Source organism: Mesocricetus auratus, unplaced genomic scaffold (assembly GCF_017639785.1).
Source record: "Mesocricetus auratus isolate SY011 unplaced genomic scaffold, BCM_Maur_2.0 Super-Scaffold_100013, whole genome shotgun sequence".
NCBI classification, from domain to species: domain Eukaryota; kingdom Metazoa; phylum Chordata; class Mammalia; order Rodentia; family Cricetidae; genus Mesocricetus; species Mesocricetus auratus.
Window position 1 is genome coordinate 22,907,688 of NW_024429196.1, and position 26,810 is coordinate 22,934,497.

Here is a 26,810-nt window from a genome sequence, read left to right on the forward strand (position 1 = left end):
CAAAAACAAAACAAAACACCCCCCCCAAAACCAAAACAACAAACAAAAACCAAAAATCAAAAAAAGATTAAAAAAAAAAATGCGTTCTCTGCCTCAACAAGGAGACCCAGAAGCACAGTCAACTCTCAGTTGGGGGCAAAACCCTGTGTGGCTGCGGTAAGGCAGGCACTGGCGCATGAGCAGGCCACCACGGCACACTGACTTCCCACAAGCACTTGGTGTTAACTATGATGTCAAAGCAGCACACGTGGGAAGTGAGTAGGCGGTGTGCTTATCGAGCCCTTCTTTCTCACGGTGTTCATCAGGAAGAAGGACAACGTAGATCCCGGCTCCTACTTCTTCTTTCTCACGGTGTTCATCGGGAAGAAGGACAACGTAGATCCCGGCTCCTGCTTTTTCAGAGCCACAAGAGGTCAGGCCAGTGATGGGAAGGTTATTGCAGCGAGGGTTACTTAAGGCTATTCAGAAACCTGGCATGCTCTTCGCCTCTAGGCAACAGGGTTTCTCCTCCGATCTTTGGACCAGTTTTCTCCTAGAAAAAGGATATGATAGTACACGAATAAGAAATGGTTTATCTTTATTTCCCTAAGTCTCCAACTCAATTACAGATAACATCTAGAATTACCCCAAGACCACGTGTTACAGTTTTGGCACTAGCCTGGTACTTCTGACAAACAGGCTTCCTCTGTCATCGTCTCCACCATGATTTGTTGCCTCACCACAGGTCCAGAAACCACAAGGCCATAGACTTTTTTTTGGTTTTTCGAGACAGGGTTTCCCCCATGTATCTTTGGAGCCGGTCCTGGAACTAGCTGTTGTCGACCAGGTTGGTCTCGAACAGAGATCTGCCTGCCTCTGCCTTCTAAGTGCTGGGATTAAAGGTGTGCACCACCACCGCCTGGCTCGTCCATAGACTATTAACCAGGCAGAAACGGAGGAACTGTGATCCAAACAAAGTAACCCTTCCCTCTTTTAAAGTTAATTATCAGGTAACTTTTGTTACTGCGATGAGAAACAGATCACCATACATACCTTTAGCATTCCGTCTCGCTCCCACTTGTAGAGGCCACAATTACTAAAACAGGGAAAAAAAGACTTTACTCAGTAGTAAGGAACTGATGGACTCCTAACCCCATGCACAAAAAGACAGTGGAGGGGGTGTCACTTGGGGAAAAGTTGTCCTTCCTTCAAAGAAGAGCTATTCAAGGAGGTACTCATATCATATACCTCATCTATGGTTATACTCTGGATCTACAAAGAATAAGTCTTCAATGACTGAGAAATGGCCTTCAACTCCTGTGCAATTTGGGGACTTCAAAGATGAAGTTTCAGGTGATGGCACAGCAGGGTAATACCACCCCGGTGAGGGACACAATCTAGGCATTCATTTACGTTTCCTGGAGGAGAATGTTCTGGGTGAAGAAGTGACCACAGAAAAGCTGGGAGAACACCATTCCATTTGTTTGTTTTTTTTTTCCCAGACAGAGTTTCTCTGTAGGTTTGGAGGCTGTCCTGGAACTCTCTTTGAAGACCAGGCTGACCTCGAACTCACAGAGATCTGCCTGCCTCTGTCTCCAGAGGTGCTGGGACTCAAGGCGTGAGCCACCACTGCCTGGCCATTCTTGTAAGTGCCATCTGCTGACTGAAAAGCAACTGTTCTTCCACCTCGGGCTGTACACACCACTCACCCTAGTGAATACCTTTCACCTGGGGGTTATTAGGAGCTATAGGAAGGCATGGGGTAATGATTTCATGATCCAGGGACCATAAAAGGAAGTACCACAGAGACAAAGAATCCATGCAATTCACATACCTGCAGTGCTTATTTGGGAGCCTGTCAAGGGAGATAGTCCTGTTTCCACAAGGACATTTGAAAAACCTCTTGACGCCATCATGCCAATGTAGGTTATGCTGTTCGCTGACACAGGTCTCTAGAGGCTTGAAGTGGGTGTAGGTGCACTGCATAGACCAACACAAACCACATGTTCAGTGAGGGGCTTTGAAGCAGGGACTACGGGCTGCTATCAGGGCCCTCCACACTCTGTCATTGCTGGGGCTCGACCAACTAATCTTCAATGACGCTTTTCTTTTTTAGACAGGGTTCTATAGTCCACACTAGTCTTACACAGATGCTCATGTAGAGCCTACTGTTACTTCCAAATGTCTGCCCTATTTCCATTTAAGCAGAAGCATATAATAGCATTCATTGACTGACCCTGAGATGTTAGGAAGGCTGAACTTGGAGTACAAGCCTCTATTCCCAGCATTTGGGAGGCTGAAGCCGAAGGGCAGCCTGGGACACAGTAAGTTTCAGGTCAGCTAGTGCTACATAATGAGACTCCAAAAAGAAAAAAAAAAAAGAAATAAAACAAAAATGTTTTTTTAAAGTTTGGTCAAGTTCCCAGAGATAGCAAACTTTGAACCATCAATACATCAGGATCTGTCAGAACTCGACAAACAGCAATAGGAATAACTTGGCCCCAGCGGCCACAAAGCAGAATCTCCACTGTACAGTTCCCAGGGCAGGCAGGGAGCCTGAACCTTATCTATCTTGTGCTGTTATTTTCCAGCTTAACTCAATGGCATCACAAATTCATGACACCCTGCCGACTTGCCCCCCCAGGAAAAGGGCTCACAGTCTGAGGCCCTGCCTCGCACGCACCGTCTTACACGTCACTACTCGGCATTTCACTTCTCTGATGCTCCTCATCTTTTCTTCCATTTGCTCTTTTTTCACCAGTGGCTCAAAATAGGATTCCTGTAGCTCAGCCTCGGCCTGCAGGACAAAACCCACGGGAGTAACTCAATGTTCAGAAGAGTTCAATAGTGACCAGTGATTTAGTTCAATAACCATCAAGACAGAACTGAAGAGACAGGCAAAATGTCAGAACCCTTCATAGAGGAAACCGACTACAAACCAAAGATCATAATAGGTAGTAAAGAGCCCTTAAGATAGGGAATAAAAGCCGGGCGTTGGTGGCGCACGCCTTTAATCCCAGCACTTGGGAGGCAGAGGCAGGCGGATCTCTGTGAGTTCGAGACCAGCCTGGACTACCAAGCAAGTTCCAGGACAGCCTCCAAAGCCACAGAGAAACCCTGTCTCGAAAAACCAAAAAAAAAAAAAAAAAAAAAAAAAAAAAAAGATAGGGAATAAAAAGATAAAAAGGCATTTGGTTTTTAAAACAAATTCAAAGCAAACCACATAGCCACACGGGTACTTCTTCACCTGTGTAGAGGAGCAGACAGTCTGGCCAGCACCTCATTTTGAATGACATTGATCAGATCCCTTAGGCGCTTACCTCTTTCAGGATGTCTGTGTGCTTTGACTTTGCCTTTAGGATGCTCTGGAATTCCTCTGATTCTAAGTAGGCAAGTTGCTTTCTCCTTTTTTTCCTGGCAGGTTCCAACTCATCTGCAGAACAACATTGGCTATTGCTGAGAGGACTGAGAGAACCAGCGTGTTTCACCTATCAGTTCCCTTTTACTTTTCCCGTGTCTTCCAGGCTTTCAACCCTGACATCAGAACCCCACTTGTAACTGGCAGAGGTGACTTCAAGAGTGAACAGAAAGTTGGCCATGAGGGCCTGTGGTCCCATTACTGGCAAAGGTAAGGCAGGAGGATTGCCAACTTTGAAGACAACCTGGGCATAATGAGACTTTGTTAAAAACAAAAACAAACAAAAAACAAGTAACAAAAAATTAAGCAGAGAGGTAAGGCCTAGAACATGAGCTGGAGCATCCCTGACCAGAAGAACAGATTGTCCTTCTCTTCTGATTATGATGACAGAAAAGAACAAAGATTTAACTTAAGTCATTCTAAACGACATTTAGCAGCTCTCATGTGTTAAAAAAGAATAACAGCAAATTAAAACAAAGGAACTCCATTCCTTTAGAAAAGTCTTCATGTTAATATAATATAAAATGCATAAAGATTCAGGGACAATCCTTTCCCCATGTGCTAATATTGTATATAACCACACTCCAAGTTAATGCGATTGTACAAGAGTGACTGGATGAGCCAGGCAGGTGACACATGAATATAAACCCAGGGCTCAGGGCCGGAGCAAGAAGAGTCGGAGAGAACACAACTTGTACTATTCAGAGACCAACGCAAAACCAACACGGTGTCAGAGCACTAGCTCTGCTTGGAATGCTTCCTTAACAAACAGGCTCTGTCTCTCCACTACTGACTGTGAAGCCGCAGTACCTTCAGCAGAAACCGCGTTGCTCCTCTCTGCACGCTCCTTCACGTCTTGGGGGTTCATCTGCTTCCTTACAATACTGTTTGGGTCTGTTTTTGCAAGAATCTGGCCTTTTGCCCTTAATTTTGCAATAGCAGCTAACTAGGAAAAAAAGAAAAAAGAAAAAAAAAAAGAGTTGAGGTGAGGCAGGTACCTGTAGCTCTACACCCTTTTGTTCTCTAACAGAAATGGGGCTGGTGATGATGAAAAGGCTTGATGATCTGGGTTCCATCCTGGGAACCCACGTGGCAGAAGGAGAGACCTTTTTCCTGCAAGTGGTCCTCTAACCATCACATGCATGGCATGTGCACACGAACACACATAAAAAGACTACACACAATTACTAAAATTTGACAGATCAGACACAGGTCTATAAACAAAGAACTAGGTCTATAAATGATGTTCCACAGAAATAGGCACTATGAAATAGCAGAAAGGATGTTTAAGGCCCTTTATGAAATTGTTGGAAAGTCTGTCCTAATCTCAAGCCAAAAAATTCATTTAGCAACTTTTAAAATCAAATGTTCTAACACGATACACTTCAGAGATATACTAATTTGATATTTATATGCTGAGGAATGATAGGAGTAAAATATTAAATGTCTTTGCTTGCTGTAATCAAACCATTATGTTTAATTTCTGTAACTAAACCATCATGTTTCCATAAGAGTAGCAAATTATGCAGATACCAAAAACAAACAAAAATAGAGAACAGTCTGGAACCTGAGCCAAGATGTTTCAGGCAGCGTTCGCTGGTGCAGTGTGCTGTGATGGCAAGTGCAGAGACAGAGCGTGCACGTGGTGGGTTCAGAAGGAAGCCTACAGAAGTCTCTCCATCAACGTGGGCAAGCGTTACAGGAGCAGTCGGGATTCAGTTAATCTTCTGACAGTGTGTTCATAACCTTCCATTACTAATAAAATTTTCATGACTCATAACTTTAGTCACGAGAGCCCCCTAAATACAGTTGTAGCCCTGGTTAAGAAATTAGACCATGCCAGGTGCTGGTGGTGCATGCCTTTAATCCCAGCATTCAGGAGGCAGAGGCAGGAGGATCTCTGTGAGTTCGAGATCAGCCTGGTCTACTGAGCGAGTTCCAGGACAGCCTCCAAAGCCACAGAGAAACCTTGTCTCGAAAAAGAAAAAGAAAAAAGAAAAAGAAAAAAGAAAAAACAAACAAACAAAAAAACAAACAAAAAAGAAACTTGACCATTCATCATTATTTTGTAGCCTTACCTCAACACTTGCAGGGTTTTTTTTTTTTTTTTTGTCTAGTACTAACGTCTCAATCTGCCTCCTGTATACTGACAAGAAATTGCATTGAGATAATGGCTCTCATTTTCTTGGATTAGATTAATGGCATTATGTTGACACTATTACCAATGTAAATTATTTTGAATTTATTTAGAATGACTGGTAAACAGCTGCTAAGTGACCATCTTTCCTGAACATTAGCATAACATAGGTGTTCAAATGCAACTCTTGTCACAGAATACAAAGCCAAGCAATGAAAACAGAAGCCAGCAAAAACAAAAACTAAAACAACCCTAGGGTGTTTATAGTATGTGTGAGTGCTTGAGCTTGCGGAGGCCAGAATTGACACCAGTGTCTTTCTTCCGTGATCACCTATACATTTAAATTCTATTCACTTGTATGTCTGAGTGCCTGCTTGTCTATATGTGTACCCAGGGTACAGGTGCCTTGAAGGGCAGAGGAGGGTGTTAGATCCCCTGGAACTAGAGTTAGAGGCTGTGTGAGCTGTCTAATGTAGGTCTAGAAACCCAACCTGGGTCCTCAACAAGAGCATCCAAGTGCTCTGACCTGACCCATCTCTCCAGCCCCATCCACCTTATCTTTTGATATAAAATCTTACCCTGAGCCCGGAATCCACCACTTGGCCAGAATGGCTGGCCAGCATGGATCCACTGTGTGTACTCCCCTCCTCCATTAGCGTTACATGCAGCCACCATGCCTAGCTTTTACATGAGTGCTAGGGATCCAGACTCAGGTCCTCTAGCATATGACTGAGTTGTCTCCAGACACCCTGGTTACCTTTTTAGCTTCTGCTGCTGCACTCAGTTTTGGTCTTGGCGGTGGTGACTCATCAAAAAAGAGAACATCATCACCTTCTGAGATGCCTGTACCAAGCTTAGGCATCCGTGGGGCTGTGGTTTTTTCCAATCTGGGGAACTCGGCCCCAATTCGAGGAGACTGGGCAGCAGACTGTCGAGATGAACATGGCACTGCCGGGCTCTGGACTTCACTTGAGCTTTGAAGGAATCTTAAAAGGAATGTGAAGTAACTACATATGAGTATGTGGTATGTACCACATCATTTGTCTAGCATGCCCCAGTCCCTGGGCTCCATCCTACAACCAAAATCCAAAGTAAATAAATATACACCCAAGGCTCAGAAGACTTGAAGTCTAGAACTCAAAGTGGACTGGGATTCCCTAGGTAAGCAAGAGAGGACATCTAACTCTTGGTAAACTAGTTCCTTTCTTTAGTTAATAGTTCAAATCAGCAACAAAAAACAAGAGCAGCTTTGCTCACTCTTGGCTAACTGAATATGCTATAGCTTTTCTACACTAACTGATGACTGTTTTTCCAACTGGCTTTGCAGGACACGCTGTCTACAGCACACACCAGCAATTGCAATGTGGAGGTATCTCTGTGGTTAGCTGTAAGACCCCCAGGGCTTCATGCATCTCCCTGCTTTTCAGTTTATCCTACAGGAAGGGAATATCCTGCACAAGGGAGGAGAGTGAGATGGTGTAGAGGCATGGGGGGGTGAAATGATAAAACTCCTTATAGACATGTATGAAGCTGTCAAAGAATTAAAAAAGAAAGTCCTTAACAGAAATGGCACTGCAATCTACACAGTGATTCTTTTATATAGATTGAACATATTAGGAAAACAATTCAAGGCAGATATGTGGTAGTACATGCTTAAAATTCCTACACTTGGGAGACAGAGCCATGAGGCTTATGAGTTCAACATCATCCCGGACAACATGAGTCAGGGTCTTACTATATAGCACAAGGCCTTGAACAGGTGATTCTGATTTAGCTTCATCAGTGTTAGGATTATAGGTATGCACCACCCTGTCTGACTTAGAACCAACCTTCCATCCTTCCAATAATGACCTAGCTATACTTTATTTAAGACAACTTCAATGTGAGAACATTCTACAAACATCAAATATTCGCTCAGCGTTGATCAAATATAACACAGGCACAAAATTAGTTGATAAGTTTCAGGAGATGCAAAAAGCACAAGAAAAAATTCTTTTATTAAAATAAAATAATTTCATATTTCATAGTTGTTTGCAACATCCGCAAGATAGTCCCTTACCTTCTTAAGAAAGATGTATAAATGTCTTCCTACAGAGACACCCTGTTGCTTGAACTTGCAGCCCTCTTGCCTCTGCCTTCAAGGGCTGGTATTATAGGCATGTGCTACCATGCCTGCCACTTTCAAAATATTGCTTTTAGTTATTTATTTATGTATGCAGGCACACATGCCCACCACAGTGTACGTATCAGAGGACAGCTTGTGGGAGTCGGTTCTATGCTTTTACTATGTTGGCCTGGGATGGAACTCAGCTTGGATGGCTTGTTTGGTGGCAATCATGTTTACCTGTTGAGCCATTTTGCCAGCTCCACACTAGACACCTTTAAAATAACAAGGTCTGGGGCTTTACTTCAGAGGCATCCCACCCAAACTTCACATAGATGAAATACTGAGGTCAAGATCAGTGTTCAGGAAGCCTCTTTACACCTTCCTTCTTCACCCTTCCCAGGGTCATACTAACTCCTCTGAATCAGCAGTCTCTGGGAGCAGTAGCAGAAGTTAGAGGCAGACAGCTGAGTATCATATAAGTTATAACAAAAAACATGGCCAACTCAAATCGGTAGCCACATTCAAAAATGTATTAGAGTGTCCTAAGGATTCCTGGATGAGCTCTCCAAACAGGGAGTTGAACTATTCCTCTCACCGTTTCTGTATTTCTTCCGACTTCCTCTTCCGCATTTCTAGCATCTGTTGTTTCTGCTGCTTCAAGAGGGCTGATGCGGAGATGGACTGGATGGCAGGTTTTGGGCTCCCGACTACACCTAAAACACAAGGCACACACTAGGGGCTGTGGGAGAGGTCTAGGGAACATGGGCACACACACCATAATCACATACACTGACTGTACCTGAAGCCTTCGTTTTGGCTAAATGCTTTAAGTTTCGGGCTCCAAATGTGGGCAGGGCCATCAATTCCCTGAACTCCTCCGAGCAAGACAAGCTCTTCTGGGGAATTCCTGAAATGTGCAAACATTAATTCTAGAGGATTCAAAATTTAAATCATGTGATATCACTTTTTAAACTCTATAGTCTTTTAAACTGGTTAGTGAATAAGATAGAACACTAAAAGGAAAAGCAGAATTTTTAACTTACAGGTCAGACTAGTAGGACAGTAAGGGGATCATGAGTACCAGATGCTAAGTCCCCAAGGTCTGTGGGGCCCACGGATGTGCCGTTTCTGGAATATGCATGAGTAAGAGGCCATGCAGGTTCCTAGACACTCTTAGGACCATTGGTGGACTGGCACTGCCAGACCTAGGCCTATTTTAACAACAGTACCGGGTAAGATCAGCCAGGAAACGGACACTAGTGCTGGATACTGAGTGCCTGGCCAACTACATTTCACAAAGTATGCGAAGCTAAGACATGGCTAGGATCAAGCTGCAGAATTTCCTTACTGCTCGTCACTGAGCTTCTTCCTTTAGCCTACAGCCACATTATCCACTAACCAGATGATGAGTGGCCATTCATCACCAGAGAGAAGCAAGACTAACCATTCCCAATCCCAAATACTGCATCCATTGGAAACAGAGGATGGGTGCAGAAAAAGTTACCGAGTTTTTGTTTTGTTTCCTGGATGATTGAGTTTGTGCCCTTCACAACCAGATTAGTCAAAGTGGTTTGAACCTTCTTCTTAGGAGCAATAGCTGCTGCCCTGAAATGACAAGAGTCACCAGAGCAGAAGTTACTGAACTGCAATGTCTTCACAAACAAACCATGAGGATTTGCATGCATTTGTTACCAACTGTCCAAGTTCCTCAAGTCTCATACAAGTAGGCTTTGCTAGCCATAACTCAGTAGCCCAGTAGTCCTGATTTGTATACCAAAAACACAGATGGAGAACAGGCAACCTACAGATTTGCTTGAGGCCTTGCCAAAGGACCAGAAACTTCAAAAAATGTCAGTATTGTGATATAAAAGCCTGGGGCTGGAGAGATGGCTCAGAGGTTAAAAGCACTGGGTGCTCTTCCAGAGGTCCTGAGTTCAATTCCCAGTAACCACATGGTGGCTCACAACCATCTGTAATGAGATCTGGTGCCCTCTTCTGGCCTGCAGGCATACATGGAGGCAGAGTGTACATAATAAATAAAAATAAAATCTTAAACAAAAAAAAAAGCCTACAAATTTGTCTTAAAATATTTAATGGCTGCTAACGCTTAGTACTTTGCAATTATAGGTCAGTTTAAAATATTATTAGAAACTGGGCAGAGTGGCACGTACATATCCCAGCACTAGGAAGACGGAGGCAGGAGGTTCAGGAATTCAAGGCCAAGCTTGACTATATACTGAGTTCAATCCAGCCTGAACAACATGAAATCCTGTCTCAAAAAACTACAATGTCATTAGAAATGCCATTACCAGTCACCCACAGGGGATATTTAAAATAACCATATAAAAGATACTCTATAGCTACTAAAAATGATGACTAAAGAGATACTACTAAATATACTAAAGTGCAAAACTCTTTGCCTAATTAGTAAGATGAGAAACTATTTTTCTTTGTTTTTAGAACAACCACAGTTCCTTTGTACATGCTCAGATGCCATTACGGTAAGATGACAAGGTCATACATCATCTATCGGCTTTGGGGTTACTTAGACAGGCTAGGATCCCAGTAGAGGGCCGTGAACACCCGTCCCACCTCACCATGGCCCTATGTGAGCTTCATCACATATAACAGTAACAACAAAAAACAGTGTTGGGGAAGTCTTATGCTAATAAAGCACTGTCTGGCCAATAGGAATCTAGATAGGTGGGGCTAGGAGTCCAGGAGGACTCTGGGTAGGAGTAACACGAGGGGTTCGAGATGTAACCACCATTGGGGTAGGAAGCCTGGAACTATTCTCCGGTAAGAGACATACTTAGATTAACAATTATGGGGTAATTACTTAAGGCAGAGCTAGCCAGTAAGAGACAAGCAAGGCCAACAGCTTCATAATTAATATAGCCTCCTGTGTGTTTATTTGGGGACTAGAAAGTGGCAGAGCCCAGGCGGCTGGCAGGGGATAAACCAAAGCAGCTAGCAAAAGAAAAAGCTTCTCTTAACAAAATGGTACCAGAACTTCTAAAGGTTTACAGTGTGTTTAAAAATATATGTGAGATTGAGAGAGAAACTGAAACGACAAAGTGGTAAATAAATACAAAAGCCGGCGTTGTGGTGGCGCACGCCGGTAGGATTGCTCCAGAGGCAGAGGCAGGCAGGTTTCCAAAGAGAAACCCTGTCTCAGAGAAAAATAAATAAAAGTGAAAGAAATAAAGTAATAATAGATAAATAAATAAGCCACGTAAAGATGGAAAATACACAGAGAGTCTGGATACTGTACGCTATTGTGTTTTTCAGTTTTTTGCTTGCTCAGGAAGGAACAGCTGCTAAAGTACACTTGATTATAAATGCTGCTGAATTAATCCAACTTCTATCTTTTGAAAATGCCTTGACTTCAAAATTTAAGTATAAGGATATGTTACTCGGAAAAGGAGTTTTTGCTTATGTTTCCACAGAACATAAAAAGCTGAGGATTTCTTCCAGACTTCTGTGGTTTGACGAACCAAGACCCCCAGAAGCAGTGGACCAGATGTTCCAACAATTGAAACAGCTAAGATGATGCAGTTTTACAGGCCCCGAAAATACGGACTGATACAGGTTTCTGTGTTTTGTCATGATCCCCATGGTATGAACAGCGCCCCCTTCCAGCAGGAAGCAGTTTGGAATGAGTGACGTCCCAATTCCCATCTTGTTTATAAATCTTTGTTTTCATTTAAATAGGATTGTTTATAATTGGCTAATGATCACAGCCAATATTTTTTTAATGGTAAAAAAGGGAATTATGGTATGGGTATTGTTTTTCATTTATTGATACAAATTCAAGGTCAATTTTGTGATGCTTATATTTCTCCTCTTGATTAAGTATTGTGCTTATACTGATCTTTTACAACGTAATGCATAATTGAATACAGACTATAGATAGTTACTTATAATAGAATTTCTAGTTACATAAGTTAGGTTTCTAGATATACAGAAATAATTTGAGATGGACAGTCTTCAAACCTCTCAAAGACCTTCAGAACATGGCATTTAAAATGGTTTAGGGTTTGTCTTGACAATGAGAAATGTCTGCTCCTGGCAACACCAATTACGTCTGAGAGGAAGATGGGCATCGAAGAAACTCGTTATAAAGTTTGCTTTCAACATGGCAAGATTAGCCATTTGGGCAAGAACTGCTCTTGCCTGTACTTCTTGACTGTTGTTGTATAAACTGGACAAGCAGGACCCACAGGAAAGTGACTACTGAACTCAGTCTTACAGGGTTCCTGATTCTTGGAAGAGTCTACTAGACTTTCTACAGGACAAAGAAAAATGACTGACAGACTGCCAATGCAGATGGACAGTTTGAAATTTCCTGCTTTGCTGAGAAGTGTTCCAGACACATTGTGGCCTATGGGCTGAAGATGGATGCCCCAACGTTACAGAGGAACTTCGGGTGACTGTCCAGGCAGTAAGATACCTCTGTCAATCCTAGTGTTTATATAGTATCCTTCTGTGGTCTTTGATGGAGTTGAAGACAGATAATTATAATTATAGTTTTCCTTAGTTATGATAAAAGATAAGCTACATATAGGACTTTGTACTCACAAGGATGGGATGGATGATATTTTCTTTAAATCTTGCTAAATGTTGATAGACAAAATATTGTAACTATGTTCTTATTTGATAACTTCTGTTATATACAATTTGACTGTGTTAAAGTTAAGACCTTTCTTTTTGTTTAAACAGAAAAGAGGAGATGTTGGGGAAGTCTTATGCTAATAAAGCACTGTCTGGCCAATAGGAATCTAGATAGGTGGGGCTAGGAGTCCAGGAGGACTCTGGGTAGGAGTAACATGAGGGGTTCGAGATGTAACCGCCATTGGGGTAGGAAGCCTGGAACTATTCTCCGGTAAGAGACATACTTAGATTAACAATTATGGGGTAATTACTTAAGGCAGAGCTAGCCAGTAAGAGACAAGCAAGGCCAACAGCTTCATAATTAATATAGCCTCCTGTGTGTTTATTTGGGGACTAGAAAGTGGCAGAGCCCAGGCGGCTGGCAGGGGATAAACCAAAGCAGCTAGCAAAAGAAAAAGCTTCTCTTAACAAACAGTAATAAAGGGAATGACTCAATGGATGTCAGCACACTTTTTTGTTTTGACACAGGAATTCATATGCCCTAAGCTGGCCTGGAATTTTGCCACAGCTGGGCACAGAGTCCTATTCCTACAGCCTCCTCCTCTTGATTCCTTTCTTTTTTCAAGACAGGGTTCCTTTGTCTGTAGCTCTTTTCCTGGAACAACCAGCTCTGCAGAGCAGGCTGGCCTTGAACTCACTGAGATCTGCCTACCTCTGCCTCCCAAGTGCTGGGATTAAAGGTGTGTGCCACCACCACCTGGCGACTGCGTTTTCACTTTTAAAAAACGGTTTATTTTAATTTTAATGTATATATGCATGTGTTTGAGTGTAGGTTTGTGCACAGTGAGTGCAGTGCCCAGAGAGGTCAAAGAAGAGCATGAGCTCTCCTGAAGCTGGAGTTACAGCGGTTGTGAGCCACCTAACCTGAGTATTGGGAAGCAAACTCAGGCCTCTACCACACATATGCACTCTTTTTTTTTTTTTTTTTGGTTTTTCGAGACAGGGTTTCTCTGTGGCTTTGGAGGCTGTCCTGGAACTCACTTGGTAGTCCAGGCTGGTCTCGGATTTACAGAGATCCGCCTGTCTCTGCCTCCTGAGTGCTGGGATTAAAGGCGTGCACCACCAACGCCCGGCTCACATATGCACTCTTAATGGTCCAGCCATCTCTCCAGACTGTTTTCTCCATTTGGGACAGGGTCTCTCTATATAGCTTAGGCTGGTCATGGACTCATGTACTTTCTGCCTCAGTCTCTCAAGAGCTTGCAAGTGTGGGCCACCACACCTGCATAAACACAGCATGGGCTCTATGTTCAGATCACCACACGACTCAGTGTCCATTCATTCTGAATGTACGCCTCTCTCCCCGGGAATGAAAGGCCTTCTTAACCACTCTGGCTTCAGTTATGAAAAATGACAGTTACAGAACAGTCCAACTACCTGCTTCCTCTTAAGAGACTAGCAAAACGGTTTCCCAAAAGCAGCCCCGAGAAATGTCTTACATGGATGCTGCGAAGGATTCAGAAGAAACCCCGCCGTAATAGAAACCATCTTGGCACAGTCGCTCTTTCAGGCTGGTGCCTTTGCGGAACTTCTTTGGAATCCGTCCCCCAGAGAAGGTGGACTGCAGATCCGATCGCTTAGCGCTAAGCTTCTTGTACTGGGCCTGGATGTGATACTGGCAGTACTCACAGTCGTGCTGCAAGGACAAACACCCAGTGAGGACTCGGTCAGCAGGCTGGGGGCAGTGACTGGGGGCAGTGCAGTCCATGTCTCCCACCCTCACAACACTATGTGCAAGATGAGACTTGGGACTTTCAGAGCGCCCATTTGCTCATCACCACTCCAGCACCCAAAGTCTATCAGTCACGATCAATTCTTTTCATAGGCTAAAACCAGACCAACAGACTTGAGACCCACCAAATTAACAATCTGGGTGCATGGCTCTCCATTCTTCTTCTTGGCTTTACAGGTTCCCAGGTCCATAGCTTCTCCCATAATTAAGACTTTTTGAGGATGATCAATAGATAAGCACACCTGTGAGAGAGGTTACACAAGCAATAAAGGCCTTTATCATAAGCTGGGTGAAGCGGTGTCTGCAGCTGATTCTGGAAGGCATTTTTGAAGACAAAGCTCTATACAGCTGTAGACTGGGGAGAACTCATTCAGCTCCTTCTTCTAACCACCTTTCCCTTCCCGTGGCTGGTGGAATCACCACTGTCCAGCCTCAGACAACGGATGTAGCCTTCTGTTTTCCCAATTACAGTCAACAATGGTCATGAGACTAAGGACTTGTAAATTAGACATAAACAGGAATTGATAGGGAAACTCTTGATTTCCCACTAAAAACCAGACAGGCTGGCTCATCCTCCCCCATCCTGCTGCCAATGGTGGTAAGAGGCCAGAAGGGCAGTCTCTGCATGACCTTGGCTCACTCAGCTCTCCCATTCCCTACTGCCAATTCTCAGGCAGACCTACCAAGAATACAGGTTGAGATAAGAAAGAATGTCCTTAACTGCCTGGGCTCTGTCCTTGTTTCCTTGAGATCAGAAGGTAAAGTGGTTACTAGGCAACAAAATCCAGATTAGAAAGCTTCTGAATCCCCCAGCTACCCACGGAGCAAACTTGGCCACAAGTAACACTCCATCTACCCTGGACAGTTCTCCTGAGCCTAGAGGGAGGAGCCCCCAACTGGCACAAGTAACACTCCATCTACCCCGGACAGTTCTCCTGAGCCTAGAGGGAGGAGCCCCCAACTGGCACAAGTAACACTCCATCTACCCTGGACAGTTCTCCTGAGCCTAGAGGGAGGAGCCCCCAACTGGCATAGGCTTCCGTTGATTCTTGTACCCTGTCTGTAACGGAATTGCTTTGCCTAGCTGGATTCACCCTCTGGTAGCAGAGCCTGTGTAAAATTTCCAGCCAGATGGAGGAATATTAGCAGAAAACACCAAGCTGTTCAGAGCCTCCTACCCGGGACCAGTAACCAATGAATACAATTCCTCTCCCAGGGTGGGGAGACACAGTATTTCTGCTCCGGAGATATTCAGTGTAAGGCAGAACTCTTTGTGGTAGGTAGTTAGAGTAAAAATTGCCCCCATAGGTTCATATATCTGAACGTTAGGTACCAAGTTGGTTGAACTATTTTGAGAAGGATTAGGAGTTGTGGCTTAGTCAGAGGAGTTATATCTTTGGGGGTGGGTTTGAGGTTTCAAAAGCCCACACCAGGCCCGGCCTCTCTCTCTCTCTGCTTCTAATTTACATATCAGGATGTTAGCTCTTAGCTACTGCCACAGTGCCATGACTGCCTGTTGACATGCTCCCCACCATGACAATCGTGGACTCACCTTCTGAAATGGCAAGCAAAGCCCGAGTTAAAGATTTCTTTTATTAGTTGTCTTGGACATGGTATCTCTTCACAGTGATAAAAAAGTAAGCTAAGATACTCATAGAGACCTGGCATCACATATATATCACACACACACACACACACACACACACACTTTTTTTTTTTGAGGGAGGAGCAGGGTCTTGTTGTGTACAGGAGAATGACCCAAATTTACCACGTAGCCTGGACTGGCCCAAAACTGTGACCTTCCTCGAACCTGCCTCCTGGGTTCTGGGATTATAGTCATGTGTCACAATACAAGAAAAATTGGTCTGGCAAGATGGTTCAGTGGGTAAAAAGGTGCTTGCTAAAGACGCTGATAACATGAATTCAATGTTTGGAATCCACATGGCAGAAGGTGAGAACCAATTCTGTAAGTTGTCCTCTGATCTCCACAGGAATGCTCTGATACCCCTGTACCCCCTTCTGCCCACAATAAACAAATAAAGGTAGTAAACTTAAAAAATAAAGAAAAACAATAGTTGAGCATGTAACTTATACCTACATTCCTAGAACTTGGGAGGCAGAGACAGGAGGCCTGCTGCTAGTTCAAGGCTAGCACTGGCTACAGAGAAACACACACGACACACACGCACACACACACACACACACACACACACGACACGCACGCACGCACGGAAAAAGAAAACACATTGTTTGATTCTGTTATTTTGGTTTATATAATTGGATCTTACCTTGTAGCCCAGATTGGCCTTGAATTTACAGCAATTCTCTGGTCTTGGCCTCTGGATTTATGGGATTAAGGTATGAACTACCACACCCATTTAAAGCCCACTGTTTACTGTAACACACTGATCTCTTGATACAACCATGCAAGGAATCTAAAGAAACCCGAGTGGGAGAATACAATAAACTCAAGCTGTTGAGATGGCTCGGCCAGTAAAAGTGCTTGCTGTGCAAGGTTGAAGCCCAGAGTTCAATCCCCAGAACCCACATAAAGTAGAAGTGATTCCATAAAGTTGTTCTTTCATCTCCACACGAGATGTCACACATGTGCATGTTCTCTCTTTGATAATAAATAGAACATCAATAATAATGAATCCAATAAACTCTGGGAACTGTGGCACTAATTCAAACTGACTTAGAGTAAGTAGTTTCACAGAATATTGGTAGGCAATGACCCAACAACGAAGAACTAAAACAATTCAGACAGAATCAGGTAAAGCCCAGAAGTAGATTAATAGATGTTTCTAATAAAACACTAACTATATAAACCACCAGCCACACAGTCCAAACTGAGATTCTTACCTCCTCAGAGCCTTCTTTGGGCTTCATGGGATTCGCATTGAGCAAACCTATGACAGTTCCTTGCTCTGTCTTCCAGAGATCTTTGTGTACTTCTCCAAACAAGAACAAGGACACACACCTCGTCAGGTCACGAAGGTCATTCAGTTTCCAGATGCTAAATGTTTTCCCCTGGAGTGAACAGCAATACTTTTAATCATTTTTGAATCCTGGCTTATAGTGCCTCCATTTAGAGTTCAAGAGTCTTATTGGGGGAAAATATTTGAATATAATTCACCCTAAATAAATGGCTGTCAGAGTGCTTTCAAATTCTAAGTTAATTCTTTCTTTGGGCTTTAGTGTTTACTACCTGCTTTATTTGAGATGAAAGAGAAGCAAGGCAGGCCACAAAGCAAACTTAGCAGAGGGTCTAACTGTCCGGTCTAAGTAGCAGAGAGGCTAGCACTTCCATCCAGTGTCACAGTTTGTGATTCGATGCCACAACTTCTTACTCCCTCCTTAGTAAGACAAGCAGCAGCTAGGGCATGATCATTTCTAACCAGATCACAGGGCTAGATGCCAGATAACTAATTATCCCCAACTATGCTATTAACAGCTATCTAAGTACACACCTTGCTGGCATGAGCCAAAGATCTTAGCACCCCTAGATTGTAATTTTACAAAGAGGGGATCTCTGGGATTTGTGGACCCAGCCTCTCTGCTCACTTGGCCTTCTCTACAGGAGAGATTACAGTGTCTCTGGGACTAACACACGTGTTCCTTAAAACAGTGACCACTGAAGTGCAGTAAGAATGAGTGGACAATAAGAAGCTCAATTGTCTCTAAGAGTTTTTGGCTAACAGTGCCCTTGAACACCAACCCAAAGATGTGTGCTGACTATAGTTATTTCGAAAGAAGGACTGACAGGCACCAGATAAAGGCCAGGAGATCACTGTTAGCTTGGGCAGGTGCAGCTCAGGAAACGGTAAAGCAGCTTACACTGTTAGCACTCTGTGGAGTGACTTTCCTCAGTATAACCCCAAACGTCACCCAGTCAGTTTCTTCCAGGTTCTCAGTTGCTATCTTCTCCTTGATCTGAGATAGTCTGATCAGTTTTCGACCTGTCATTTTCCTGTTCATTTCTGTGGAGGATACTCGAGGTCTCCTGGATCAAGAAGCAGGTAATTAATAAGTTAATATTCTGATAATAGACTATTTGGCCCCTTAGCAGGTGGTAAGGGGAACATCAGGGGCAGTAACCTCTCCAGTGTCACAGGGAATTTTTATATAATATGGATTTAGCATACATTTATTTTAGCTAGTTTTGGTTTCTTGGACAGATCTCAGTATGTAGTTCAGGCTGGCTTAGAACTCATTATCTTCCTGCCTCAGCCTGGCTTAAGTAAGCTTTTTAAAAATTCTTTCTTAAAGTAGATTAAAAATAATTTTCAAAGTGTGAATTACTGTTCCCTGGACATAGATTTGCCTATAAAGTTTACTTTATAATCTTTTGTAATCCTACTAGAGTTATAAGAAAGCACTACTATTCTGGCTAAATGATATTTTTTTTCTTTGAGACTGTGTTTTACTTTATAGCCCAGGCTGGCCAGGTGTTATGCAGGCTAGCCTTAAATTCTCAGTCCTCTTTCCTCAGCTTCCTGAATGTGGGAATTAAAAGTACAAACCATTGCTGGGTGGTGGTGGTGCACGCCTTTAGTTCCAGCACTCAGGAGGCAGAGGCAGGATGATCCGTTAGTTCAAGGCCAGCCTGGTCTACAGAGCGAGTTCCAGGACAGGCTCTAAAGCTACACAGAGAAACCCTGTCTTGAAACATCCTTCCCCCACAACAAAGTAGAGAAGTAGAGATCATTACACCTGAATTATATATATCCATATATTTAAAAATAGCCTAGGAGCCGGGCGGTGGTGGCGCACGCCTTTAAGCCCAGCACTCGGGAGGCAGAGGCAAGTGGATCTCTGTGAGTTCGAGTCCAAGCCTGGTCTACTGAGTGAGTTCCAGGACAGGCTCCAAAACAATACAGAGAAACCCTGTCTCGAAAAACCAAAAAAAAAAAAAAAAAAAAAAAAAAAAGCCTAGGATCCTAACACCACACACAATAGAATAAAACCACATCTATATAACGATGGAAGTTTTATAATAAAAGCAATATCACTGTTTTGGTCTGACAATTTCTGACTAAATATCTATTATTTGTCCATTTCCTTTTAACAGGTAAACATTCTTTTGTTTTTGTAGTCAGGGTCTCTTGTATAGTGCTGGCTGCCACGGAACTCACAGGCTTGCTATGAACTCACAGAGATCCTCCTGCCTCCCAAGCGCTGAGATTAAAGGTATGCGCTTTATTGCATCCTTCATTGTGTAGAGAGCCTTCTGTAAACAGCCCACACTGCACTGTACTGAGTTAAAGACAGCATAGCTGCTGTGCTGCTAAGATTCTCAGTCAAGAGCTGCTGCTGCTGCACTACCCCAGAGGACCCATCTTCTGACAGGGCAAAGGGCCATCTAGCAGGACAGATAAAGGGACTCAAAGTGATATCACAGCTACTGACCTGAGTCGTAGGCCTGAGAAGGCTTCCACAGACACCTGGGGAACCCGTGGGGCCTGTTCCTCAGAATTTCCAGGGGTTCCTGTGCTCTGATTTCTCGTCATTCCACTGGGTTTGTTTCCAGGCACAGTTTGTGATGGGGATGCACTTTTTGACATTGAAGAGGAACCTTTGGCCTCCAGAAAATTAGAAATAATCTGGAGTGGTTGGGAGGGTGTACTTGTCCTTGATGATGACTCTAGGAAATTAACATAAGAAGTGGAAAGAGAATGACTGAGAGGAATAAAGGAATTCTTTTTGTTATCAACATAAGGGATATTTTTTGTTGTTGTTTTGAGACTGGGTTTCAATATACAGTCCAGGCTGGCCTAGAATCGAGGTTCCTCCAAATGATGGGTGTATAGGTATCTACCAACATGCCTTGGGCACTCAAATCTTGACAGAGGAGATCAAATCTCTGCAATGTATTCCAAAAGAACTTTGTGGGGCAATGGTTGGATAGCTCACAAATGCTTTTAGCTCCAGCTCCAAGGATTTAACACCTTTGCAAGGCATCTCTTCCCACACAGTCATTCTCCCCCCAACCATCTCTTACACACCACACACTCACCAATAGAGATGTATTTTCAACAAGGCTGAGCAGCAAGACCCAGTGAGGTCTTGGGTACCGTACCTGCAGGAGTCTTCGGTGTCCTAGCCACCCGCTTGGCTTTGGGTAAGGCAGGGACATCAAGCTCTGCAGAAAAGCATGCTGACTCCTGAATTCTCCGAACCTTCTTCTCCTTAAGGGAGGGCCGAAGAGATGCACCTTCTTGATTGAAAATAAAAGGAATTAGGAATGCTAAGTTTTGGCAGGAGCTGTATGAAAACAGTAATGCTATTGTTTCTTTGTTTCTTAGTAATAAACATGCATACTATTGCCAGAATTAAGTCACATACCAGGTGATTCTTGCAAGTGGGCTGCACTTGGCTGTTTAATTGACGCTGCCTTTAGCTGCTCCTGTAAGGATTTCATTTGCTCTTGCAACTTCTTTAATTCATCTATGAAAGAAAAATACACTAAGAATTAGGGGGCTAATAGGATAGGACCCTACAGGCAAGAACTGATGCAGAGGCCATGGAGGGATGCTGCTAACTGGCTTGCTCCCCATGGCTTGCTCATGGCTCCACCCACAAGGGGCTGGGCTCTTCCCTGTGATCACTAATAAGAAAATGCCTGACAGCCCGATTTTTTTTTTTTTTTCGAGACAGGGTTTCTCTGTGTAGTTTTGGAGACTGTCCTGGCACTCGCTCTGTAGACCAGGCTGGCCTCGAACTCACAGAGATCCGCCTGCCTCTGCCTCCCGAGTGCTGGGATTAAAGGCGTGCGCCACCAACGCCCGGCCTGACAGCCCGATTTTATGGAGGTGTTTTTCTCAATTAAGGTCCCCTCCTTTCAGATAACTCTAGCTTGTAACAAATTATCTAAGATAAATCCCATACTTCAAACTCAGGATAACTGTTATATTTCTAAGAAGTCCCGTTGAGAAACAAATGTTTTATCCCTAGTAATCAAGCTTCCAACACTTGGGCTAGCTATGAGCTTATTCTGCTGGCTGAGCATGCTGGTGCATAACTATAATCCCAGGACTCAGGAGGCTAACGTGACAGCCTGGGTCAGACCCAGTCTCAGAAAAACAAAAACCCCAAACAAAAAACCAAAAGAGGAATTTGTACAGACATCTATCATAGAAGCCAAACAATAATTTACTTCATAAGTTGAAATATCATAACTAACACGATAAAATGCTGGGTTCTGTATTGGAAGAAACAACCGACTACTGCATCTTGTTCTAACTTAAGAAAACACGAAAAGGTGTAGGACTAAGAAAGTGGAAGTGCAGGAATGGACTCCACTCAAACAAACTGTGGAGCTCTGAAGCCTGGCCCCTGGCTCCCCATGAACACAAATCCTAAAGCAGTGTACTCTGTAAGAAGCACCAACAGTGTTAGAGCCCCTGAAGATCAGTTAGAGCCTGCTGACAAGGACGTAAGAAGGACCTTGAATGTTAAAATGCTGACTTTAAATGCCTCATGTATCAACTCATTCCCGTTTACTCATGTGTCCATCCGTCCCGAACTCCTCTGAAGTTACAGATGCATACCACATCACTCAGCTTTTGAGTGGGCGCTATGGATTTAGACTCAGGTCCTCATGCATGCATTTTACTAACTGAAGTCATCCTTCTAACTTTTTATATTTATTTTTTTAAATAAAGCCATTGGCTACCACCCTTGTACCTGCAGTTATTTTAATGAAAACTTGTCATCTGCTTTCTCATGAATAAATTGGAGAAAGCAAGTAATCGGGTACCTTGCAACTCCTGATTGGTTTTTTCTTTGCTGGAAGCAGGAACAGGATGGACCTCGTTTTCAACTTGCAATGTAGGAAGCTCATCATCTGTTAAATCTTCCACATCGCCAAAGAGAGTGGCCAAATTTTCCTCGTGGTTTTCTGTCTTTCCCTCTTCTCCATCTTCAGCCTCTTCTGTGTAAGATTCACCATCACCATCAGCATCAAAAAGCTCATCAAATTCATCAGGTTCGCCATCTTCCAGAGACAAGGAGTTATTCTCTTCTGAAGGACAAGGCAAGGCTGCCTCGTTCTCCTCCAGCAGGGATGTCAGTAGAGACAAGTCGTCTTCTTCCACTGGAGGAAATTGGAAAGTAAGTCTACCCTAGGCAGTGTCAGTGACAAGCACACCTAACTCAGCAATGACAGTGCAACATAAACGAGACTCCAGATTTGTCACTCTGCCAGTGGTTCTGTTGGCCTTCTATCTATTCTCCTGACTCTAAGTGCTTCTTATAAGACACTGAGCTAAGAAGAGCAAGAGGGCAGGCACTGGGCTAGAACTTTTTACCAGCACTTCTTTAATGAGTCACCTTAGCCGGGCGGTGGTGGCGCACGCCTTTAATCCCAGCACTTGGGAGGCAGAGGCAGGCGGATCTCTGTGAGTTTGAGGCCAGGCTGGACCGACAGCCTCCAAAACAATACAGAGAAACCCTGCCTCGTAAAACCAAAAAAAAAAAAAAAAAGAGTCACCTTCCTGTAATACCAACTTTCATGAAATTTGACCAATAAGGAATAACTGAAGAACACTCAAACATAGATATAGACCAGACCTGACCTACTCTCTATTTTTAAATGATGAAAGATGTATACAGTCATCACCCAGAATTAGCTATCATTAACTTTTTTGTCATATTTGCTTTTATTTGACCTTTAAAGATAAGTAACACTTTATTCCACTGGTGATTTCATGTGAAAGATAAAATTAGTATGTAGTTCTTTTGCTGTTGTTGTTTTTGAAACAAGATCTAGCTCAGGATAGCCTCAATGTTTGCTTTTACTTTTCTTGAAGAGGGCAAAGTGTAATAAGCCTGAATCAAAAAGAACTACAGTTTTCAGCTGGGTAGTGGTGGCAAATGCCTTTAATCCCAGCATTTGGAGGCAGAGGCAGGCAGATTGCTGAGTTCTAGGCCAGACTGGTCTACAGAGTGAGTTCTAGGACTGCCAGGGATACACAGAGAAACTCCCGTCTCAAAATATAGAAAAAGAAAGAAAAAAGAAATGCAGTTTCTGGCAATGAGTCCACCTATTTAAGTGACAAACAAACAAACAAACAAACAGCAACAAACATTCCACAATGTATTCTATTTTTTCAGGTCCCATTAGAACCAGCACAAGTTGAATCTTGCTAATCAGAGCACTATTTCTTTACTGGGATTTTTCTTTGCACAAATCCCTGAAAAACAAGCAAATTAGAAAGAAAGAACTACAAGAATTAAGACTACTAGACTAAAACCATTTCAAAAGATTTCACACCCAGAGTAACCTCTGAAGTCAGATGGCCCAGCTCGATCCCTTGATCTGACAGTTTGACAAGAGAGGTCACTCAGCACCCTGACTTCCCACTATTCTGTAGTAAAAGGGCCAAATGGTAGTTCTCCATGAGCCAAAGAAGAATCGATTAAACTGGAAGGCCTTACCATCCATTCTGTTAAGAGAGTAGCTGAGGTGAACGAGCGTGAAGGCAGATCAGGCAGGTGGCCCAGGCGATGAGTAATGAAGGATCTTGGCTGTGTAGAAACCAGCATTAGTGTCACCCTTGAGCCTTCTCATGATGCACAGCCTCGATTCTGTGGTCTCTAACCTTGGAATGCGTCCAGCACCCAGCATTTCTCATCCCCCTCTTCCGTTACCACCACTCAATAGCATCCTCCTCCCTGCACATAAACAGTGCTCTTCTACTTGGCTTCAAATTATGGCCATGGAGACCCAGTTAAAGCGCAGTGTAGGGTGTGAGACAGGACTACAGATTTAACAAATTGTGAACAAAAACTATTCAGGCTGGGATAACTTTTAGGGCTATTACCCCATTTTGTTATTGTAATGTTTCTGAGGTCTACTTTACCATTGCAGCTTAGTACGAGATTCTACATAGTTCCACCCCGAGTTAGGATCTTAATGCCACAATAGCCAACAAAGCACAGAGGAAAAGAACAATCAAGATAAAAGGGTAACCCTGAAGCCAGGCATGGTGTCAAACACCTTTAATCCTAGTGCTGGGGAGGTGCGGGCAGGTAGTCAGAATGATCAGTGATGAACAATGCCTTGAGGAACTGCGAGAAAGGCTCCAGGAAAAAAAGGCAGAGGGCCTTTTACCTCACGTGCATCTTATTCCCTGGATGGCTCTTGGGAATTATTTTGTGACTCCTGTGACAAACATTTATATTCAGTTTATAAGACACGTTTATTCTTCTTGGATGTCAGAACATAGATATAAAGCCCAATCTGGCCAGTGTCTCCTGAATCTGAATGTGGCCTTCTCTCTGCCTTGCTTCCAGGCTTTCCCAGATATAATCTATAGTACATGCCAGGCAACTGTGTTCAAATTGGTCTGTTCTGAGAATGTCCTGGGAAAGGGCTGCTCTGTTTATATTTAGTACGTGTTTACTGACATTTATTTACAAGTTTTTCTGAGCTCAAATAACCTTCCTTGGATCATTGCTTTCTTTGTTACATTCATGTCTAAAAGTACACTAGCACTGAAGTAAAATTGTCACAACATTAGACTGCAGTGCAGCCCATTCTTTAAGGTTCTCAAATCCCAGGTCTTCCAGACAGATCTGCCTAAATCAACAGCAGTTGGATCCCTGAGTTTGAGGCCTGTCTGGTTTACAAAGTGAGTTCCAGGACAGCCAGGGCTACACAGAGAAAACCCATCTTGAAGAAAAACAAACAAAACAACAGATAACAATGCACAACTCTTCCCTGTGTTTTGAGACAAACTCTATTTAGACCTGGGCTGGCCTCCAACTCATGAGACTGCTGTGATAATTAAAATGAAAAAATCCTGGCCGGGCGTTGGTGGTGCACGCCTTTAATCCCAGCACTCGGGAGGCAGAGGCTGGTGGATCTCTGTGAGTTGCAGACCAGCCTGGACTACAAGAGCTAGTGCCAGGACAGCCTCCAGAGCCACAGAGAAACCCTGTCTCGAAAAAACAAAACAAAACAAAATAAATAAATTAATTAAATTAAATGAAAAAATCCTTCCCTACTTCCTGTCCTGCTTTCCCTTCTGTTGTGGAACTGAGCCCAGGGCCTTATACTATGCAAATGTTCTACAACTAGCTAGCTCTTTCTCTATGTCATGCCGGTTGGCCCTGAACTTGAGACCAGGCTGCTTCGAATTCATAGTCTGCCTTGGTGTCACCATCCCTGGCTAGACTTTAGTGATCCTTAGAACTGTATTCAATTACATGGCTTACACGTGTGCTATAATATGCATTAGCAAGTCAAGGTATTAATTATGGTACTTTCTCTTCACTCACCGAACAAACATTTGTAAGGACCCTATAAGGTGTTACATTATCCACTGGGGTGTTCCTGATTGTAAGCTTCTTGAGGGTTAGGAGCAAACTGTTTTGGTCATTCCTACCAGTTTCCTGCCCAGCTCCCCCAAATCAAACTAGTATACCCTTCTGGTCTGACAACCAGGGCATCCTAAAAATACTGGCTCCTACCTACAGAAAACTGCTTACATTTTCCACTTATCCTCAGTCTCACAGCTAACACCCTAATTCGAGTCACCATTCATTTTAAACCCGAACAAATATATCACCGTCAAGTACTGGTTATTTTGTTCCCTCACAGCTGATTCCTCATACTCCAGAGTTAATTCATTTTCATTCTCTCTTTCTGAGCCAGGGTTTCTCACTATGTAGCTCTGGCTGGCCTCAAATTCAGAGTTCAACTTGCCTCCCAAGTACTGCAACCACTCCCAGCTAATCATCCCTCTTGTCAGTGATATTCTGGGAAAATAAACCAGGCTATGAAATCTTTTCAATCAAAACGTTTTGATGATTTCTCATTATCCTTAGAGCAATATTCACAAAGTCCATGAAGCAATGGGTGCTTTCTTCCTTGTTCCTATTTCCTCATCCTTTCTGTGTTTACTTCATTCTAACTCTGTCCCCACCTTCGAAAGCATCTTCCTGTTAGATTAGCTTGCTTTCAGCTTCTGGAACCATACACAGCTTTCAGGCTTCAAGCACTTTGTCTAGAAAGCTCCCTTGGAGTTTTTTCATCTCCACTTAGCTCATTTCTGAGCCTTTCTGGTCGGTCACACCGTGTAGGTCCCTTCTAGAACCCCCTTTGCGCTAGTCACTGCACACTTGTCCACTATTGTGCGCTTGTTATCTGGAACCTCTTTAGAGTGCAAGCCTTGGAAGGGTAGGGCAGCGACTACGTGTCTCGGAGTCCCGTACAAAGTAAGCACTCAATAGGGATCAGGAAGAGAGGAGCATTTTAAAATGGTGATCTTTATGCAAGCAACCTCAACGGCATTCAGTGGGTTATTTTTAAAAAGACGTGAAAACTGGGGACGTTCGGTGAAGAAGGGGTTCAGAGAAGGTGGGGCGCATAAGGTAACGCAGGTGAATATGACCAAAACTTTCATATTCACATGTGTATACATGAAATTGTCAAAGATAAACGTTAAAAAATAGAAATAAAGGGCGTTCCTCAAAAGAAAGCAAACTAAAACAGACTCCTTAAGCACACGAGCCCTCCATCTTCCAGCCCCGGCGCCTTGCTCGCTCCAACCGAAGGTCGCCTGCTCGCCCGATCCGGATCTCGCTGCCTCTCACCCTCAGAGCTTCGCGCCTCTCTCCCTTAGACCTCAAACCCTTCGCGGACGAACAGAGTCGCTCACACGCCCAAGAACCCCATTACTCACTCAAGACCCGGTCCTCTTCCCGATCCACACTGGAACGCGCCAAAAATTACAACTGGACTCCGCCCCACCTCTGA

General features: G+C 43.5%; 1 protein-coding gene across 1 annotated transcript; it reads right to left on the reverse strand.

Annotated features, from left to right (window-relative positions):
* Positions 1-26,810, reverse strand: Mcm10 (minichromosome maintenance 10 replication initiation factor). The gene is made up of 20 exons (XM_040755512.1): positions 26,737-26,810; positions 23,486-23,575; positions 21,807-22,142; positions 20,393-20,494; positions 20,127-20,264; positions 19,457-19,691; positions 17,885-18,050; positions 16,910-17,077; positions 14,173-14,289; positions 13,755-13,951; positions 9,146-9,246; positions 8,441-8,548; positions 8,237-8,354; positions 6,292-6,520; positions 4,208-4,343; positions 3,300-3,412; positions 2,663-2,776; positions 1,814-1,959; positions 1,033-1,075; positions 1-532 (listed from the first exon to the last, which is right to left on the reverse strand). The coding sequence occupies exons 2-20, from the start codon at positions 23,490-23,492 to the stop codon at positions 449-451; spliced, it is 2,658 nt and encodes an 885-aa protein (XP_040611446.1). The 5' UTR covers positions 23,493-23,575; positions 26,737-26,810; the 3' UTR covers positions 1-448.